The sequence below is a fragment of the Cyprinodon variegatus genome, unplaced genomic scaffold (genome assembly GCF_000732505.1).
Source record: "Cyprinodon variegatus isolate N-32 unplaced genomic scaffold, C_variegatus-1.0 Scaffold5, whole genome shotgun sequence".
Taxonomy (NCBI): domain Eukaryota; kingdom Metazoa; phylum Chordata; class Actinopteri; order Cyprinodontiformes; family Cyprinodontidae; genus Cyprinodon; species Cyprinodon variegatus.
In genome coordinates this window covers 2226677-2245671 of record NW_015150458.1, presented here as the reverse complement: position 1 = coordinate 2245671, position 18995 = coordinate 2226677, and the positions used below count along the sequence as shown (strand labels likewise).

The following is an 18995-nucleotide window of genomic DNA, read 5'->3' as shown; positions in this document are numbered from 1 at the left end:
TCTATCTATCTATCTATCTATCTATCTATCTATCTATCTATCTATCTATCTATCTATCTATCTATCTATCTATCTGTGTTTCAATTTTTTTTTTTGCAACCAATCAACACTAGAGACACATAAACAGTTCAGACAGTCCATCTTTTCCATGCTTTTCCTTTTGAAAAAGCCGAGTGTCTCTTACATCAGCTCCTGATAGTTCCTTGTTATTTGCAAAGAATTTGTAGGTGACTTTGGAGGAAATCTCTTCAGCCTGCAGCCAAAATCTCATTCTACCTCTCTCCAAAATCTTATAGGCCAACTCAGACTTCAGTGGGATGACTTGAGGAAAGGAGTGGATAGAAAAGGAAAGGAGAATAAAAGGAGAGGACATAGTCAGGCAGGTGATGCAAAAGCAGGTAAGAGTTTTATTTATTTTTTTTATGGATCAAATAAAATGAGAAATGTGCCGCTAAAATAATAAAAAAAATTAAAAAGGTTCAAAGCAGTGGGAAGAGAGCAAATATAAAAGCAAAAAAAGAGAAATGGATTAATTTGATGAAGCAGATTATGATGCAGTAAAGAAGATGCCGCTCAAAAGATACATTAAAAGAGACAAAAAGATATTATGGGAGATACATACTTGGGTGTCTGATGTCGTAACTGAGCGCCAGCATTTTTTCCAACTCTGAAAAACAAACGCAGCTTGTTAATTTTATGCTTGTAAACAAACAAGCAATCAAATTCAATTAACAACGAACATCTGACACATTAGGAGACACTGAGTGGTTGACTCATCGCTGCTTATAACATTTTGTGTACAAGGAGATCAAAACTGTATTCCGCTTACGATGAAATATCCGAGGGCAAAATGAGAGAGAATCAGTGAAAGGCGCACTGAATAACACATTATAGCCGAGTGGGATAGTGGTGCAACAGAGGGGAAAATACAGCAAAACTTTTGACAGAAAGTCTTTTGCAGCAAAAGACATGGTGATATAACGCACATGCTGCCTAAGGCTCAGAGAAATAATGTGAGAAATGTGCTCTGATGGTATTCATCAGAGGAGTAATGAAATTTTTCATTGCCAACATGCCAGTGGAATCATCTCTAAGTACACTCTCGTTGCTTTCATCTTAGCTACACAGTTCCTCAGTTCTTCGATATGCACTTCCTTTGATTTTTTTTCTTTTTTTTTTTATATATTCCAGTCTATAGTTTTAGTCTATGATTATTTGTCTGAACGTAATACTCACTTTTTCAAACTGTAAAGATTCTGATATATTAATGCAAAGGTTTGGCTTAAGGCAATGTTTCATGAATGAGGAAGAGTAGCTTTGATCTTAATCATAAAATAAGAAACAAAAATGCAAAACCATTAGCATAACTAAATATAAAACAACAACAAATCTGCTTATTCTCTCTCTAATAAAAAGAAACATTTTTTTTAATGGAAATAAGTCTTTCATCTAAGCACAAAAACTCTGGGCGCAATGATTAAATCAGTACCTTCGGCTGAGATTGCGTAACTTGATGAAACTCCATCTGTGCCTGTTACAGAGACAGAGTACGTTCCAGCATCTTCCTTATCGGGGTTCTTAAAGATCAGCTTAGATCTATAATAGAAGGAGGGAAAGAGACAGACACTCATGCTGCTGAACAAACACTGTAAACACAGCAGATATTAAATTATTTAATTTGTGCTTGAGTGGCCAGGTGTTCTTACTGGTTGCCTTCAGTTTTTATCACCACTCCTTTGGAGAAATCAGTGATTTCTTTGTAGTTCTTTTTCCAGACAAACTGAGAGCCCTCATTCATTTGGCAGGATTCAAAGGACAGAACAATGTCACCCGATTTCTCATCCACTGTGCAGGAGACTTCCTGGCAACCTTTGATAAATGGATGAAATTAGATTTTTTTTTTTATTAAAATGTCACTGGAAGCTTGCCAGAATCTGTGTTTTAGAGATTTTGCTCTGCTTAAAGCTACTAGCCAGATATTACGGCCAAATGAGTCCAGCTCATTTGTCACCTATAGCAGAACATCAGATGTTTAGATTGCTCTTTTTTTGTTTATGCTGATAATTGTTATCTTAATAAATTCCTCCTTCAATAGTGCTGAATTGTTATTTGACTATAGGGTTCACTAAGGTTATCTGTCATGAAGTCTTTGATCCAAATACAAGCAAAGAGGAAACAACTGTCATTTTATTTTTACCGTGTGCTGCTTAAAAACTTTGCATTTGTTAAAACTTGCAGTTAAAGCATATTCTTCATTTCCTAGTTTTATTACTCTTGCTTGGTTACCTTCTACAGCCTTGGCAATCACAGGATCAGAAGGCATTGAGGCCATACCCACTCCTGCAGCATTAACTGCACGAACTCTAAAAACATAGCAAGTCCCAAGTTCCAGACCTGTTACCTAAAAAAAGATCAATAATTAGAACAAAAAGCATTGCTGAAAGAGGGACAGAACAACAAACGGATATACATCATGAAATACCATATTTCAGAGGGATTTAATTAAAACTAATAAAATAATATATTGTGTGATAATTCACAAGCAAATAGAAATTTATTGTACTAAGTGTAAATAAAGGAAGCTAATTTAAAACTGAGCAAGGAAATATTATTATTGCTTTTTTGTACCAATTTTTTATTGATTGCCAGAAACATGTTTTCGCTTAAGACAGATGTATCACTTCCAGTATTATTTTTTTTTGTTTTCATGTTGTGACTTAATTTTGAAAAATTGAACAAGCATAAGACGTACTTTGCTTACACTTAGAACTTTTCAATTATAACTTCACCAAGCATGCTTATTACCTTCTCATTTTTAGCTAAATTCATTATTAAATGAGGTCTATAAAACAAATCCGTGTAATTATGGACATATCACCATCTCTTAATCCTGTATCTATGTAAATTTTAGCAACTCTCTTTAAACTGCAACATCAAATATCATCTTTAGATCTGCTAGTCATACTACTTCCACTAGATGTCAGTGTTACACAGTTTTTTTTTTTTTGTTTTGCATCACTACAAACAGATTTCAATGCACTGTTTGAAATGTAAATCAATTTAAGGCAAAGGCAAAAAAAAAAAAAAAAACAAGAACTACATGGATTTACAAATCCCTTTACCTTAAGGAAGCGGTGACTGACAGCTTTCTCATTAAATGTTTTCCAATCAGAGGTTCCCTTCTTTGAATATTCAACATGATAGCCTGTGATTGGATCAGAACCGGTATAGATAGGCTTTTGCCATTCCACTACCAATGAACTATCTCTCACTTCGCAGAATGACAGGTCATATGCTGGACCTATACGACATATAAAAACACATTTAACAACCAGAATAATTACTAAATCATCCTTTGCATGATTTATCTGGAATTCTATGTTAGATGGAATGTGGGATTTACTGACCGGGCTCTGGCATAGTCCAGGCCTCACACTTGAAGTCATCTGAATGTTTGGAAGCTGGTCCAAGACCAGCCAGGTTGGCTGCATAGACATGGAATTGGTAGACTGCTCCCTCAGTCAAGCCCTCCACCTGAAAGTAAAATATTTTATTACTTTAGAAAAAACAAGCGATATTTCATTTCAGTACAGCAAACATTAAGCTTTCCTGGTTCACATGAGTCAAATACACAAGTATGTGACTGTTTGATGTGGTTTTAAACCTTTTGTATGTTTAAGATTTATCATTAACATCTAAAGTAATATTTCACTAAAATACTCTTACTTTTCTTGAGCAGGGAAAAAAATCATTAGGAAATAATTTTAGTGTTTTTATAGAAGACAACAGGTTTTTTGTTGCCTTCCACGCTGAAAAATTTGTAAACCCCAGAAAACGTATGTTTTTCGATTTTATATTGTAGTTACAAGATGAAGCAAAACATTCAGCTAACTTTCCCTTAGCAAAAAGTAGTTTATTCAAGTATACTAAAAGTGCACTACTTAAAATCAGGCAGTGCACTTAGAGTTTACTTATTCTAAACTATATTTCATATACTTAACAATAACTATTGTTTACTGTATTGTTTACTAAAGTATACTTTAAGTATACTTTAGTAAACTTAAAAATGTCCCAATTTAGTTCGAAGAAGTATTACTTTAGTAATACTTCAAGTACACTAAAAGTACATTGTTCGGCATACTTTTTAAACTCATACTTATACTTAAGTATTCTTAATAGAATTTATTTCAAGTATACTTCTTTTTGCTAAGGGTTACTAGTTTAGCAAAATCAAGTATAGATAGATGTGGCTGTACCTTATAAACTCTCTCTGTGACTGGTGGGATATGAACCTCCCTCCAAATGCTGGTTCCACTGCGTCTTTTATCCACATAATACTCCTTGATCTTTGCACCTCCAGAATGGAGAGGCTTCTTCCAGTTCAGAACCATGGAACGCCCATCACAATTAAGCAGAGCAACGTCATAAGGGGCAGACGGGGTTGCTAAAGAAAGCATTTGCAAAGATTGGTTATAGTTTTTAACTTTATCCAAATGGCATTCCTAATCATGAGATAATGCTTATAATTTCATCTTTAGTATTGTCCATGAATGTAGCTTTACTGACTAAGTGCAGCTCTGACAGTCAGAGGTGCTGATTCCTGGGATTCATCACTGAGACCCAGCTCATTGATCGCCTGAACACGGAACACGTACGTTTCTCCAGTTTTCAGGCCACTAACCACAAATCTGAAAAAACAAACACAAAACTTTCTTTATTTCTATTATTCCCAAAATTATTCAATCTATTTACTTTCTAAATCGTTTTTTCTTTACTATTTTTCAGGATCTGTCTCCGATTTCTTTGCAGGTAGCAAAGCAAATCTACAACTGGCTGCCAGTCAGGTCCTATAGCCTTACATGTTTACATTCATGACACATATATAATGGCTTTTCACTGCAAAGTGTTTTTGCAGTTGTCTTAAAACATACTTGGTGTCCTTATGAGGTTTGTGATTGGCTGAAGTCCAGTCTTTGGATCCTTGTACACACTGGTCAATATAATAGCCAATAAGATTGTTGGGTTCCTTTGGAGGAGCCCATTGGATAAGGACAGAGGTATCTGTTTCCCTTGTTGCAATCACCTGACCAGGAGCCGATGGGACACCTTAAGAATAAAAGCAAACAAAAGAATATAGCCAAAGTAGTTTTTTTAACAAAGTTAATATTTACTTTTTATACTTAAATACTGTAGATAATAATTGAGACAAACCTTTAAGTTCCAGAGTTTCAATAACAGGGGTTGGCTTAGATGGCTCGCTGGTTCCATACATGTTTGCAGACAATACTCTGAATTGATATTGTTTGCCTTCTGCCAGGTCAAAGACAGCATAACGGGGAGATCTGATAGGCACTTTAGTATTGACACGCTGCCATGTTTCGGTGTTAGCCATGGCCTGTGAAAACCCAAAAAGTCGATGTTTCCAAAAGCAGATAAAGATTTTGCGTCATGATTATCATGATTGCCTTTAAAAAAATGCAATCTTTGCATTCTAAAAGTTAGTGTTCCTTGATTTGAAAATCACTTATGCAAAAGAGGAAGGTTCAAGTATCTCTCTGTTTATAGACATAATACCTTTCGACACAATAAATGCAGCTGGATTAAACGGTTTGCCTAAACTGTAAGGACAGCATATCAATATTTTTTTCTGAACTTAAGTATCACTTAAGTAACTATTGGAAGTATGAAATTTAGTGTAACCTTTTCAATGTAGTACCACATGGGAGCCTTGCTGGTATATGCTGGGGCCTTCCAGCTCAAAACCACATATGTTCTGTCGATTTCTGAAGCATTTACTGCAGACGGAGCACCGGGGGGCTTTCCCTCAGCTTTGAAGAAACACAAAACATGGGTGTAAATATTAAACAAGTATTAGAAAAAGTAAAGTATATCTACATTTTGAATTTCTTACCTTCCTCTTCATCATGGTAAGACACAATATCCAGTTTTCCTCCAAGCTTTTTAGCTGAAAATAAACATTGTCATAAAAATTCAAATCAGTTGTGAGAGTACAAATTTTTTCCTATGAAGTTTCACATTTAAACAGGGTAAACTACTTAATCATTAGTATAAACTTTCAGGTACAGAAAAACAGAATATTTTATAAAAGCCTTAGGAAATAAAAAATAACTTTTTTTACCTTCAATAGTTGCATATTAATTTGATGTGCTAAAAAGCGTATAAATTAGCTAAAGTAGTATAGAAAACAGATTTCTGACTTAATCTTCCTTAACACAACTATAAAACCAATTTCTGAGTCCTTAAGAGCTACACAGTGAATGGATTTTTTTTTCTTTGCAGAAACACCCACCATGTAACCTTTCAAACTCAGTTGGGTCCAAGGCAGCAATAGGATCAGACATGCGGGAGGGTTTGCTGATACCACGGGAGTTTACAGCTCGGACTCTGAAGTAGTAGGAGTGCCCCTCAAACAGACCAGAAACTGGGTATTTGCAGATCTTGATGGGGTGATCATTGCACTGCGTCCAGTTTTCAGTTCCAACCTCACATCTATGAATGCAAAAATGATAGAGGAAAGGAGAGGGATTTAAAAAAGGTACATCAGATTTAATGAAATACATTAGTCACCATAGTCAGTCAGATTGTAATAATTTTTTTTAAACAAGTTATTTGCTTATAACATATACACCAAACTTCCTACTTGTCCACAAAGTATCCAATGATTGGACCCTCTGTAGTTGTATTTGGAGGTTTCCAGGACACAATGACATAATCTCTGTTGGCATCATGGATTTTGATGTCCATTGGAGCCCCAGGTGCACTTGCAACAGGAGGAGGACCATCTAAATGAACAAATAAGCAGGAGAGATCTTGTTAGAATGAAGTGTGGGATAAAATGTGTTCAGAAAGATTTATTTGTTTTAATAAGCCTGTAATTGTAAAAATATTACATAATATATTGGAATGTATACAGCTGTTTAGAAAAAAATTAAACATATTAATCCTTGACTATATGCAATAATATAATCTCTTTGTGTTTCTGATCGACCAACTTACCAGCGACTGAGACAAAGGCGCTATGTTCTGCAGTGCCTCCCTTAGTGACCATCCGAAGTGTGTAAAGGCCTTCATCATCTTTGAAGAGGTTTGGTAGAGTTAAGGTTGTGTATCCTCTGCCTGTTTCAATCTTCACCCATTTGGAGTCAAACAGACGAATGTCTAAAAGAAATATAAATTCTAATGTTAATCCAAAATTCTGTTTTGAATGTAGAATTTGTAAATATAATTGTGTGCATGAACCTATTATTTCTGTAACCTTTTATATATGCATGTTTTATTAAGCCTTTCATGGCTGTAGGTCGATACTTTAGTTAAGAAAAAATTGTCATGTTCATTTTTGCTTTCCATTACTGCATGTAGATTGGTTCATGTAAATATATAGTAAAAGGTATTACATTTAGCACCTAATTTGTAATAAAATGCAGCATCCTTAGAATTACCATCTCTATACCACTGTGCCTCAGGCTGTAGGTTGGCCAGGTTGGGCTCCAGGGTCATCTTGGCAGACAGAGTGGCTGATTCCCCCTCAGTGGCAAACACCGGGCCAAACTTCTCCACAAAAGTTATGTGGATTTTAGTGTAATGGATCTTGGGAATCATAGCAGCTGAGAGGAGGTTAAAAAAGCAAAACATGAATGATATGATAAAGAAGAACCTTTTAAATCAGCTTGTTTCTGTTTGAATTGTTTAGACACTAAAATATTATCTCTATACGTATCATTGCTGTAAACATTTTAAAATATATATATATTGTTTTTTAATCATCATGGTGAAAGCAATTAGACAGAACCTAAGCTTTTTGTACCTACCAGTAAAAGGTAGCCATGCATATGGACTGGACTCATCGTCTTCCTTATATCCTACAAAAATAAAATAATAAGATGGAAGACTAAGACACTGTGTGAAAAGGTTGGAACTGAAAGCACACATGCAACTGTATACGTCCAAATGACTGAGCATAAACGTCCACAAAAATGGTCAGTATTATTAAAAATCAGTGGGAGGCAGATATTTTATATATCAGGCTTCTCTCTTTGTGTTCTCCCTGTTTTTGTTTTGTTCGTTTTCTCATTTCTCTGGAGCTCTGTGACACCATCCTAGAGGAGGCATCAGCTTAGCTGCTGCCATCAATGACTACCATCATAGATTAAAGGGCCTGTTTCTCACTACTTGGGCTATTTCTCTCCTAGGAATAGCTATTTATTTCCTAGAATGAGCCACATATGGAGCAATTTTTCTAAAATTGAAACTATTTAGGAATCTGTGCTTCTAGGTTTTTTTGTGTGTATGACTGCTTCTGTCTTCCTGACTACCATTTCCACTTAGTCTGGTTTTGTTAACGGTTCCATCCTGTTAATAGGGAGTTTTTCCTCTTTATTGTTAGTGCATGTGTGCTCAGTGTAAAGGATTGCTGTAGTTAACATTATGCAAGTGAAAGTTTATATGCCCTTACAAAATTTTCATCCAGGAAGAGCAAAGCCTGCATGGTCAGTCACGCATTGCAAACCGTATTATATTGATTTGTGTCTGTAAAGTGCTTGATATACAGTATATGTGTTGTGAATTTGTGCTATATAAATAAATCGAATTAAACTGAGTGAAAAAAAAACAATCATCATGCATATAGATTGTCATCAGCAACAGGGATGGTGGCTGCTTATTGCAAATTTCACATATGTTCTCCTGTAATCACTACGTGCATTTCCTTAACACAAGCATCCCATCTCCTTAAAAGCTTACTTTTGACAATGATGGATGCTTGGGTAGAAGCCTGTCCATGGATGTTACCAGCTACAGCAGTGAACTGGGCTGTATCTTCAGTTGTGCATCTATAAAAGAAATCCATACACCTCTTAAGATTCTCTTAATAAAGTTCTGCGAATTTCCAAATGTTGTTTTTTTTTTACATCTTATTAGGAACTCATGATGCATTGGCACTATGTGCATCTTAAAGACTTAAGAACACCCACAAAAAAAAAAAAAAAAGTTATTGAATAAAGATTTAAAACTACACAGAAGTTGATGCTGCTGAACAGTCACTGTGGAAACCAAGCATAACACTATTAACAAAGACATATGAAGTAACAATGCTTGGTATTTTGTCTTTAACAAAGGTACATGCTATTTCGATCTTACACAATTTTCATCATTTTCAACTGTGTCCAAGTCAGACATGGGTCATAATATTGCACATTTTACTGCACTTCTACATGAAAATGTACATTCAGTCAGCTCTTATGATTTAATATATCAAGGTAGTAAGTAAGTATTTTACAACCATAAATAAACCTTAACATAGCCACATAAGTTTAAGCAGTTTGACCTAGCTACAATAAAACAGGGACGGGGAAAACCCACAACAAAACAAATTTGTGGGGATGGTTGTCCAAAAATAGTATGTTTTGCAGATTTATTAAAATGTTGAAAAAGACTCCTCACAAAAGACCAAGGATTTGATCTGACCAACATTAATATAAAGGTAAGATAATGCTTTTTAAACCATTGTTTTGGAGACAGAAAAACAAGCAATCTCAGTCATCCAGGTCATGGTGACGCTTGAACGGTTTAGTTTAGACAACTAGACTGCCTAAACTAAGCCTTTGAAGCACGCAAAATAAGGGTCTTTATAAGTAAAATGTCAGAAATAAAGGCCTGATTTAGATGATTTCAACAAAGGGAAAGCTGTGTTGCAGAGTAGCCATTACTCCATTTTGTGAAACCAATGTATGATATCCCTTATTTTTCTGGTTCTACTTTCTGCTTCTACTTTCATACCAGTGGCCATAATTTATGAGTGAGATATTTTAAAACTCTGACACTGTCAAGTCTTTACAACAACTAAGGTTTTTCCTAAATTTGTACATTACAAAAAAAACCGCTTCATTCTTCCTCAATCTTATTAGATCTTATCATTCTCAGGGGGAATGGGATCTATTCAGAAAGCGATGACCTAAAGAATCCTGGAGTGTCACATAGCACCGTGGTCAGCAGTTGAACAGCTGAGCTTCCAGGCTGTGAGAACGAGCTCTGCTCCACTCTGTCTGCAGCCAAACGCTCAGCTGTTTCCAACCTCCAATTTCATGCTGTTTAGGAATTGTCAAGGATAACAGAGGTTTCTGTAATAATAGGTGATTGAAATCAATGGTCATATATTAGAGAAACAAGGCATTTCCAAAAACATTTGAAGTATGAGAGAAAATAATAAACATCTGTGGAAAAAAGAAAAGGGAACTGAGGCAAAAAAAAAAATAAAAATCCCTCAAAAGTTCCTGGTGGGATCATGCAAGGTTTTAAATGTCTCTTTTTTCCAGCACTACTTCCAGCCAGTGTTTTGTACAAATTCATAAATTTTACAGCAGTATCAGGTATTTCTGGCTAAGTATTTTCAAGTTCACAGCTTTGTTTGTTTCGATTTATTTTCACATGATATGATAATATAAGTTTTTCAGATCTTTAATAATGTCAAGCAAACAAACTAGGAAAGGATGATTTCGTTCATTTGAAGTAAACAAATGTATTTAAACAATCTAGCCCTATGTTAAATAGTCATTTTAACCTCTTATTTTAATTATATTTAAAAAAAAAAAGTTTAAAAAAAAAAAAGTTTTACTGCACCTTCATTTTTTTACGGCAACTTGTGTGACAACATTATTTTCTATCTCTATTCTTAATAACTTACAACTTCAACTCATTCTGCACATTCCTAGTTATTTCACTGAATCAAGAAAAAAAAATTGTTTTTTTTATTTATTTATTTTTTTTATGAGAAATGCCCCAGACAGAGACACAGCATCACAGACTGAAGGTGTAAAATAAGCAGCTCAGTTTGTCACTGGAAAAACACACTATCCTGATACATATCCGTTATTGGTACTGGTTTCAAAACTTTATGAAAAATATCATTTAACAAATGCAAGTTTCTTCTTTCTAAATCTGTCATTATGTAATGAATTTGTTGATGGTACATCTTTTCTTTTATTTCATTACTTAAAATATCTTTACATGCCCTTTATCTATGATAGCAATGACAATTAAAATCATATATTATGATCCCACAGCTACTAATTAGTTGAGTTGTCTTTCATGCGTCTTTGGGGTGAATTTTGAATTATTTTTTTTGGCCCTATTTGTATTTCTTCTTAAGAAATACAAACTGAGGTTGTTTTAGTCACAAGTCAAATATTTAGCTCCCCACCCTGATCAAACAGGTGCAGAAAGCCATTTGTTGTTGGGTTAAAGTTAGAATTTAATCACAGCAATGCAAATACTTTGCCACACATAGTATACCAAGTTTCTTTCTTTCTGTTTTTATAAAGATGATATACTGGGATTGTTTTTCTTCACCCTGTATTTGGCTGAAAGAGCAAGGGTCAGATTTGACAAATTGCCCTTATTCAGTCTCTATCTTAAATGTGTATTTAATTTGTTGCTTCCATAGGCTTTTTATTATGGACTAAAGTAACACACAATCTTATCAAATTTGCCGTTCTTGCCATAACAGATGTGGTTACTTGTCAGTAACCATGTTGGATCTTGGGATATAACAAAACTGTCGCTTTTCAGTTACTGTAATAAACTGATTTTATTTTTGTTATTTGAAATATGAAATAAAAATCAAATCTTTTTTCAAATGCTTATTCAACTTTTTTTGACGCTCCAAAAGAGAAATGCTTTTAAATTCAATTCTTGTATTATAAAATGAAATCAAATTTCTTTTTGTTTTCTTATAACCGATTCGATAAAGAAGATCTAAACTAACCATTTCCGCAGCATCCGAGAAGAACCATTGAATTAACTACTGATTTTCGTTTTATTGCATTCTGGACCACCCTGCTGTGGTGAGTAGAGAACTGAATTTCCAGACACCAGTGGGACTCTGCCTCCGACTCACTCTGAATCAGGGGTCATGATTTACAGAAACAGCCTGGCTTTTACACCCCTCAATGGAAATTCACGTAAAGAAAGCTCAGGAGTTCAGGAGTAGAACAAGTTTAGAACCAACAGTGGAAACTTCTCTATCCAGTCATTTAAGACTAATTTAATTGAAACAATGGATATTAGTCATACATCAAACAGCTTTTGTCCAGTAACTTCCTTTTTTTTCTATTTTTCATTTGAAAGCATATGACACTTGGAAAATAGAAATGACAAAATCAGCAGAACTGTGGAACATATAAAAAATGCAGAATAGATTAAAAATAATTGTACAAAAAAAAGAATTGAATTTGTGACTAAGCCGGATGTTTTCTGCCATAAAACCTAAGCAAACACTAGAATCGATGACCAAACCTATATGATACAGGCAGCTGTTTTGTTGAACTTTCTGTACAGTACCTTGGGATCATCAGAGAGTGAGTACCGCCTTTTGCCTCAACCAGGTACCTTCCTGAGGACAAATCCAAGATCACACCCTCTTTATACCTAAAGTGGAGATAAAATGAAAGCTGCTGTAGGCTACAGAGGGCAATTGTAATATTTTGTGGTTAATATTTTCATGTAAAGCTTTAGAACACTGCAAATGTAATTACATTATTCAATGACAGACACAATGTTGTTTAATGATTAAAGTGTGATGACATCGATTGACTCTTAATTTCTCACCATTTCACAACTGGCATGGGGAAGCCATCAACAGTACAGACGAGTTTAACAGGAGTGTTCTCAAACACGGTGTGGGATCTCAGTCTGACGAGGAACTGTGGCCCCCTGATCATAGGCTCCTCACGCACATATTTATCCCCCAACTTTGTCTTTACCTAAACAGGAAAAATAGGATAAATAAATATACGGGCAAGGAACCCTCTGCTAACCCCTTTCTCATTACTGAATTTCTATCCTATTTATGCACTGACATGAATGTTGTGAAACAGTGTTAATAATTAAGAATAAGCAGTTTTTTAGTCAGTTTCCCGTCTGTGTTTATAGGATATGAAAATGATTCATTAAATCTTACCACTTCCTGTATGCGAGCTTGTTTTTTGTGCTCATATCTTTCTTCTGTGGTCTTGGAGCTGTGGGCACACAGTATGTCAGGTCTACTTACATAATTCTGAGGTCATTAATATGGCATATGATATGGAACAAAACTTAAACTCAATTGTCTTTCTTTCTTTCTCAATGTTATTTTTCTTTCTTTCTTTTCTTTCTTGATAAAAACATGCACAGGGCCTCTCTGATATCAAAACACTTGTATATATCTTTCTACCCTTAGACAGAACAGCACCAAATATAACTTAATTAGTTAAGTTATATTTGCTTTGTTAAGGTCAAGTCAAAATGCTAAAGTTTTAATCATAACAATGTTCTAATTAAAAAGCAGTGTTCAGACTTCACTTAAGTTTTAGGCAGTGTCAGGTGTACCTGCTGTATTCTTTAACCACATATTGGCTCTCTTTGTGGTGATATTGGTGGTCATATATTCGTTTCATCCGTGCTGACATGATGGAGTTTTAGGCTCTGACCTGTTAGATGATACAATTGGGATGAGATCAAAACAAAACACAACAGATTTGGGTTACAGAAACCACTTAATAGATACAATGAATAGCTCCTTCAAATTACTTTTGACATTTCAGAGACAAATGTGAAATAGGGAAGATGGATATTTTTTTTCCAAAACAGATGCCATTTTATTTGATTATAAAGACCCTTAACCCCACACTGCTCCCCAGGCGCCGCGCAATGGCAGCCCACTGCTCCCCAAGGGGATGGGTTAAATACAGAGAGCACCTTTCGTTGCTCTCATATTTGTGACAATGTAATGACAATTAAAACAAAAACTAAGACATTTGGAGCTGTATTATTAACTGTTAATTACTCTGCTGTTATTTAAATTAATCATTATACAAATGTATGACATTTTACATAAACATGCCGCCATATTTTTTGCAATATTCTTTGTTTTGCTAATTTGGTTTGCCTAATCTTCAAAACATAAATCATTAAATTCCCTTCCTTAAAACTACCACCTTTTGTGTCATTGAGGGGTTTAGGTGCCCGGGTGAACTTAAATGCCTCAGGTAGAATCTCCCAAGGCAAAAAAGGCTTTGGGTAACAGGTCAGACAAAGAGTTGTTTAAGAAGCCCTTGTGAAGAATATAAAATTAAGACACATGATGTCTAGTCTTAACCTGGAGCCAAGCCTGCAGTTGGGGTTGTTGGCCCACTGGGAAAGGTAGAGGGTGGAGCTGTCTCATCTTGGAGTTTGCCCCATGTGAATGAGAGGGTCACATCCCTCCCCTCCGCCTATAGGGGGGAGTTTTCTAACTGTTGTTTCAGCCTAAAGGCCAAATGGCAGTATGTGCTACCAGGCCAGATTAGTATGTCTCGTGGGGTAATAGATAGCGCCCCTTCCGAGGATTCCATCATTCTGCTGGAGAAGTTCAACACCCAGGTGGGAAATAACAGTGACACCTGAAGGGGAGTGATTTGTAGGAAATGACCCCTTGCTCTGAACCCGGTGGTCTTGTATTATTGGACTTCTTTTCAAGTCATGGGCTGGCCATAACGAACACCATCTTCAAGGCTAAGGATGTCCAACAGGGCACTTGGCACCAGGACTTTCTACTGTAGGCCGGAGGTTAATGATCGAATTTTAGGCTTATCTTCTGACCTTTGACGCATGGTGAAGAGAGACTTGGGTGAAAAAAAGGGTGGAGCTGTCTACTGATCACCACCTGGTAGTAAGCTGGACTGTGAAAGGAGGAAGTTGGACAAACAAGGCGGGCTCAGGCAAGTAGGGAGGGCCTGTTGGGAACATCTAGCGGAGGCCTCGGTCATCGATAATATCCCATTTCTTGGAGAACTTTTCTAAAATTCTAGTGGAGTCTGGGGGTATGAGGTCTGAGTGGACCATACACTCTGCCTCTATTGTTGGTATCCTGTCGAGCTGATAAAGGAGTCCAGTTGGGCCTGGTTGGCTTGTGGGACTCCTGAGACAGCAAGCAGACATTGTGTGGCCAATTTGGCCACTGCCTGAGGGATCACAGAGGCAAAGATTTGGGCTACAGAGAAGTTTGTGAAGGCCACAGAAAAAGACTATATATCATTGATTCTGGCAAATTGTCCAGCACCTGAAGAGGAATCTGTGCTTTTTAGCAAAGGTTTTAATGGTAGCAGAGATTATGGCATCATGGGATGATAAAAGGAATACAGTTTAAATACTTCAGGTGTGGATAAGATCTGCAATGAGTGCTTTAAATCACTGGATGTTCTCCGGCTGCCATGGCTGATACTGTTCTTCAACATTGCTAGAGGTCAGGGGCATTTAGCATGATGCATTCTGAAATAGCTGCCCTCTGTCACTGGTCCTTTTAATAAGCTTTATGGACAGGATTTCTAGTTGCTGCCCAGGGTCGGAGGGGTGGTTTGAGGAGCAATGGATTTCGTTGCTGCTTTTGAAGATGGTGCTGTTCTGATGGCTTCCTCCTGCCAAGACCTCCTTGATGCACTGGGGTGGTTCATAGCTAAGTAGAAGGCAACCTCTCATTTAGACTTAGACAATTTTTATTGTAATTTCTTATACACAGAGTGTACACAAAACAAAACTTCATTTTGTTTCAGCTCTCATGACACCTCCATTTTTTAAAGTGCAGCAGTGATCAAATGTAAACAGAGTGGGAGAAAAAAAAAAGGTACATTTTTGGATGTATAGTTAATCCACCAATCTGTATAAGTATTAGGAAGGAAACCAAGTGAGGACATTTTATTTTATTCTTTTCCATTAACATTTTTTTTATTTAACTGCTGACTTCCGCGCTTAACAACAACTTTATTGTTTGGTTACATCAGTGAATAAATAATTGTATCTGTGTTATAACTATCTATGATTGTTTTTCTCTCGCGAATCTTTTTAACCCTACTTTTCCTAACACTGCTTGTTGCATAACTAAAACTTAAAAAGTGCTAATTGCAAAATAATAGTAAATATTGTGAAATAATACTTTATTTACTCTGAATTTCTAACTGAAACACCTAAGCCATACCTGAATGGCAAAGCCTTGGCTTTTAACTTTCTGTTCACAGAACGACATTACAGTTAATGTTATTATTTATTTTCATATCAGATTAGCTGTTTTTCATTTTTTTTTATTGAAAAAGCCTTTGAAGAATTTGAGTATATGGAGTTTTTACAATCCAAGACATCTAAACAGCAAAAATACTATTAGCTTCTTGTTTAACAGGTAGAAATGACACTTAGAAAAAATAATTCTAGGATGTCCATCATAGCAGAACCCTCAGTTTTTTCTCACATCCATTTGCAGCCGATATACTTTAGGGGGAAGTTCACTTTATAATTTTTGTCAATTTCCCTGTTCCTTAACCACAATTTGATGACAAGGGAAGTGTGCCGCACTAGTTCCCTGTTTCCATCCTTTTGCAGTTTCACTGTCCTCTCTCCTCTCACTAAACTGAAGTTCAACTTACTTCCTTACTTCAACTTACTTCCTTACATAACTTTTCTCTTCAAATTCTGCCAGTCAAGCATACAAGGTTATATCATTTCAAGATCATGTATTTTTTTTAAAAACAGATTAGCAACTGCAAAGCAGAATTGTTTGTTAAAATGTACATATTACATTTTTATTCTCACGAATTCCTGACAAAAAGTGGAAGAACAAAGCTGTTAAAATGTTTTATTAATTTAAGAAATAAAACAAATACAACCTCAGTAAATAAATAAAATACCTTACAGAAGTAAATTAGAGCAGAACCAATAAAATCGGATTAGTTCCTAGTGTGAAAACAAAGCCTTTTTTAGATTACAAAGCAGATTTAGAAGAAAACTATTTTAGCTTGAATCTAAATGAAGCATGTAATTCAATTCAAACTGGGGAAACTACTCTTTCCTTACAGGACATAATCTTGTTCCATAACTTCTGCACCTCTGCCAGCCTAGCCTATACTGTAACAGCCAAAAAAACTGTAACTGTAAACCTCCATCCAGTATTCTCAGCCATAACCATACAAAGCAACATAATGCAATTTAAAGGCAAAGTGTTGCTATAAAACTAAGGAATTAGGGACAACGTTTACATGTTTGAAGTATGTACAAACAACGAATCTGTTACACAAACAGCTCTATATAAAAGCTCCCTAAGTTGTGTTTACCTTGGCCAATTTGGGTTACAATAAAAAATACATCTACAGTATGATCTGCCCACTTTAGTTCACCAAAATAGACCAACAGGCAAACAAATGACAAAGGAGTCCTCAATAGCACATTCAGTCTACTTGAAAAAGCTATATTCTTTCATTCATCACTCTAAAGTATCATTAGCATCCATAAAGTATCATGAAATATCTCTCAACTGGGCTCTGTTGAGTCCCATCTCACTCATCCCACCTGCTACTAATGGGTTTGAAATTAAGATGGGTAATAAAACTAACAATACTTGAGATGGAGGAGCTGAACAGAGTTTAAAAATGTTTTCTTACCGCTTGAGATTTTCTTTTCAGCGACTTCGGTTATCAACCTGAATCCACAGGGAGTCAGCCTAAACCAAGATCTGTACAAGGCCAAGACAACCACCACCCGACTCCAGCTGACCCCCACCAGCCTCTCCCCGAGGCCTTATAAGGAGAGAGAACTGCCTATATATAACTAGTATCCTACAAGACATGGCCAATAAAACCAAAAAGCTTCTCATGGAAATTATTTGGTTTTCTGTTTTCAAGAATATTAAGTGAGCATAAACACATCCAAGTGGTTCATTAACAGTAACAGTTAGATTTTTCTAAAAAATAAACTTCCACCTTGTTTATTCTATTTGAGAGGAATACCTAACTTACTATTTATTTAAATGGAGTGTGTAGTTGTTTAACGCATTTTGATCTTGCTGCGCAGTGGACTGAGCTTCTGCTCTTAAAATTTCCTCCATCTGCATTAAAGAACATCTTGAGAAGCTGCATTGCATGCTGAAGTTTGGTCATTGTCTATTTATAAAACTAGCTACAGTTACAACCTGACTATTCCGGACACTGTAGAGGAGCTGTTACACAGATTGCACGTCTGAGACAAAATCATGTGAGGGGACAACATGCAATACCATTCGGCAGCTTGAAAAGGAGTCTGTGATGTCTGAATGACGTAGGCATATGAAACTGTGTAGAAGAAAGAAATACTATTAATAAAAGATTAAGATTTAAGAATTGTAATGATGCATTATTTTAGTTTGTCAAATAAATCAATGGGTAAATATGTAACTTAAAAGACTAGAACTGTTTTTTTTTTTTTTTGTATTGACGATATTTGAGGTTTATTATTTAGAATAAAGTATAAAATGTTTTATTTTTTATGCACTAGTTATATTAAGAACATTTGACTCTGCTAGTTTATGTAAAGATCCCTACCAGCATTATGATGGACATTCATTATTTCATTCTGTTTTACCCAAATAAATCCTACATATAAAAATTATTTGTTATGAAATATTGTTCTTGTTTTATTTGTTTATAAACATGCATGGGTTTAGGCCTGATAATTCCTTTTCAATAGCTTTTTCTGCAGTGATAGATTTGCAGCTTATTAGAGGTTTGTGTGCATTCCATAGCCTTTGAGTAGAACTAACAGCTATTTGGTTGCTAAGTTTGGTTTGTTCAAACCAGTATTAAAGCAACATTTTGTGACAATTAGTCAATTTGTTTGTATAACTTGTACAACCTTTGTTTTACTGTATGGAATAGTATAACTAGTACATTATGTATACAGTATATAGCGTGCAACACATATTATGTTATATCATAATATATTATATTACCCAGGTGCACAATTTGATATCGTTAAAACACTTTACAGTACAGTATTTTATTGTTTGTCTTTTAACTCTTCACTATTGTGTTATAGTTGTACATTTTTTTTCTAAGGTCCAAAGGGATTTTCTATATAATATTATATTATATTATATTATATTATATTATATTATATTATATTATATTATATTATATTATATTATATTATATTATATTATATTATAT

At 35.3% G+C, this 18995-nt stretch overlaps 1 protein-coding gene across 1 annotated transcript in view; it reads right to left on the bottom strand.

The window, feature by feature from the left end:
* LOC107084175 (myomesin-2-like) overlaps positions 1-17580 on the bottom strand; it is a 39652-nt gene extending 22072 nt beyond the window's left edge. Inside the window, exons 1-24 of the mRNA XM_015373888.1 lie at positions 17457-17580; positions 13381-13481; positions 12974-13031; positions 12622-12776; positions 12355-12441; positions 8761-8849; positions 7830-7880; positions 7461-7625; positions 7018-7179; positions 6662-6803; positions 6311-6510; positions 5912-5965; positions 5701-5828; positions 5212-5395; positions 4932-5106; positions 4567-4688; positions 4257-4444; positions 3408-3534; positions 3123-3301; positions 2287-2401; positions 1707-1869; positions 1490-1596; positions 623-667; positions 111-321 (exon numbers count right to left, since the gene is read on the bottom strand). Of these exons, the coding sequence (XP_015229374.1) occupies positions 111-321; positions 623-667; positions 1490-1596; positions 1707-1869; positions 2287-2401; positions 3123-3301; positions 3408-3534; positions 4257-4444; positions 4567-4688; positions 4932-5106; positions 5212-5395; positions 5701-5828; positions 5912-5965; positions 6311-6510; positions 6662-6803; positions 7018-7179; positions 7461-7625; positions 7830-7880; positions 8761-8849; positions 12355-12441; positions 12622-12776; positions 12974-13031; positions 13381-13460 (2987 nt within the window). The 5' untranslated portion in view covers positions 13461-13481; positions 17457-17580. The remainder of the gene's footprint in view (positions 1-110; positions 322-622; positions 668-1489; positions 1597-1706; positions 1870-2286; positions 2402-3122; positions 3302-3407; positions 3535-4256; positions 4445-4566; positions 4689-4931; positions 5107-5211; positions 5396-5700; positions 5829-5911; positions 5966-6310; positions 6511-6661; positions 6804-7017; positions 7180-7460; positions 7626-7829; positions 7881-8760; positions 8850-12354; positions 12442-12621; positions 12777-12973; positions 13032-13380; positions 13482-17456) is intronic.
* Between the last annotated feature and the right edge of the window lie 1415 nt (positions 17581-18995).